This window comes from Calidris pugnax, unplaced genomic scaffold, assembly GCF_001431845.1.
Source record: "Calidris pugnax isolate Ruff unplaced genomic scaffold, ASM143184v1 scaffold7, whole genome shotgun sequence".
Lineage (NCBI taxonomy): Eukaryota > Metazoa > Chordata > Aves > Charadriiformes > Scolopacidae > Calidris > Calidris pugnax.
In genome coordinates this window covers 661,386-662,888 of record NW_015090762.1, presented here as the reverse complement: position 1 = coordinate 662,888, position 1,503 = coordinate 661,386, and the positions used below count along the sequence as shown (strand labels likewise).

The window sequence follows — 1,503 nt, the reverse complement described above, 5'->3', positions numbered from 1 at the left end:
AGGGTTAGGGTTAGGGGGTGACACTCACGGCGGCAGCTTTGCGTCCCTTGTCGATGGCGTCGGCGGTCACGTAGGCCGTGGCCACGCCGTAGCTGGCCCACACCACCGGCACCGGCACCAGCGGGCGGAAGGACTCGCCCACCTCGTTGGCATAACCTGGGGGGCGGGGGGGTCAGTAGGGCCAGACATGTCCCCCCGTGTCACCCAGAGGGTGGGGGGTCACCTCGCACCCCGCTGCCAGCGGCACGGCTGGGCTGTCGGTGACCGGTGACAGCGGCCGGTACCGGTGTCTGTGCCCGGTGCTGGGGATGGTGACAGGTCCCGGTACCCAGTGTCACCGCACGGGGCCAGCGCCCGGTACCGGTGCCCAACCCCGGTACTGGTGTCAGTGCCCAGAACCAGTGACAGAACTCGGTGTCTGTGCCAGGTGCTGGTACCTGGTAACGGTGTGCGGTGCCATGACCCGCTGCAGGGTGCGATACTGGTGCCCGGTGTGCAGTACCAGCACCTGGCGTGCAGTGGTGAGTGTCAGCACCCGGTGTGTGGTGCCGGTACCCGGTGTCAGCACCCGGTACCCCGTGCGGTGCTGGTGCCCGGTTCCCCTGTTGGTACCTGGTGTCAGCACCCGGTACCCCGTGTGGTGCTGGTGCCCAGTTCCCCTGTCGGTACCCGGTGTCAGCACCCGGTACCCCGTGCGGTGCTGGGTGTCAGTGCCTGACGCAGTGCCCGGTGCCGGTACCCGGTGTCAGTGTCTGACGCAGTGCCTAGTGCTGGTGCCCGGTTCCCCTGCCGGTACCCGGGGTCAGTGCCTGGTACACTGTCAGTGCCTGGTACCCGCTCTCAGTGCCCAATATCGGTGCCCAGTACCTGCTGTCACTGCCCGGTGTCGGTGCCCGGTACCCGGTGCAGTGCCCAGTACCCTCTGTCAGTGCCCGGTGCCGGTGCCTGGTTCCCCTGTCGGTACGCGGTACGAGTGCCCGGTACCCGGTGTCGGTGCCCGACGCAGTGCGCGGTGTCGGTGCCCTGTTCCCCTGTCGGTACCCCGTGTCAGTGCCCGACGCAGTGCCCGGTGTCGGTGCCCGGTTGCCCTGTCGGTACCCGGTGTCAGTGCCCGACGCAGTGCCCGGTGTCGGTGCGTGGTGTCAGTGCCTGGTTGCCCTGTCGGTACCCGGTGTCAGTGCCCGGTGTCGGTGCGCGGTGTCAGTGCCCGGTTCCCCGGTCGGTACCCGGTGTCAGTACCCGACGCAGTGCCCGGTGTCGGTGCCCGGTGCCCGGTGCCGGCGCGGCGCTCACCCAGGTACCGGACCCACGTGTCCCGGTAGAGGTCGGGCTCCTCCGCCCCCATGTCGCGCGCTCCCGCCGCCGCCGCCGTCGCGCACGGTCAGTGCCCGACGCAGTGCCCGGTGTCGGTGCGTGGTGTCAGTGCCTGGTTGCCCTGTCGGTACCCGGTGTCAGTGCCCGGTGTCGGTGCGCGGTGTCAGTGCCCGGTTCCCCGGTCGGTAC

The 1,503-nt window shown here is 69.8% G+C and overlaps 1 protein-coding gene across 1 annotated transcript in view; it reads right to left on the bottom strand.

Moving 5' to 3' along the window:
• Positions 1 to 1,392, bottom strand: part of MTFP1 (mitochondrial fission process 1) — a 2,579-nt gene extending 1,187 nt beyond the window's left edge. The window contains 3 exon segments of the mRNA XM_014938346.1: positions 1 to 26; positions 29 to 156; positions 1,294 to 1,392. The exon segment at positions 1 to 26 is cut by the window's left edge and continues 228 nt beyond it. Of these exon segments, the coding sequence (XP_014793832.1) occupies positions 1 to 26; positions 29 to 156; positions 1,294 to 1,345 (206 nt within the window). The 5' untranslated portion in view covers positions 1,346 to 1,392.
• Between the last annotated feature and the right edge of the window lie 111 nt (positions 1,393 to 1,503).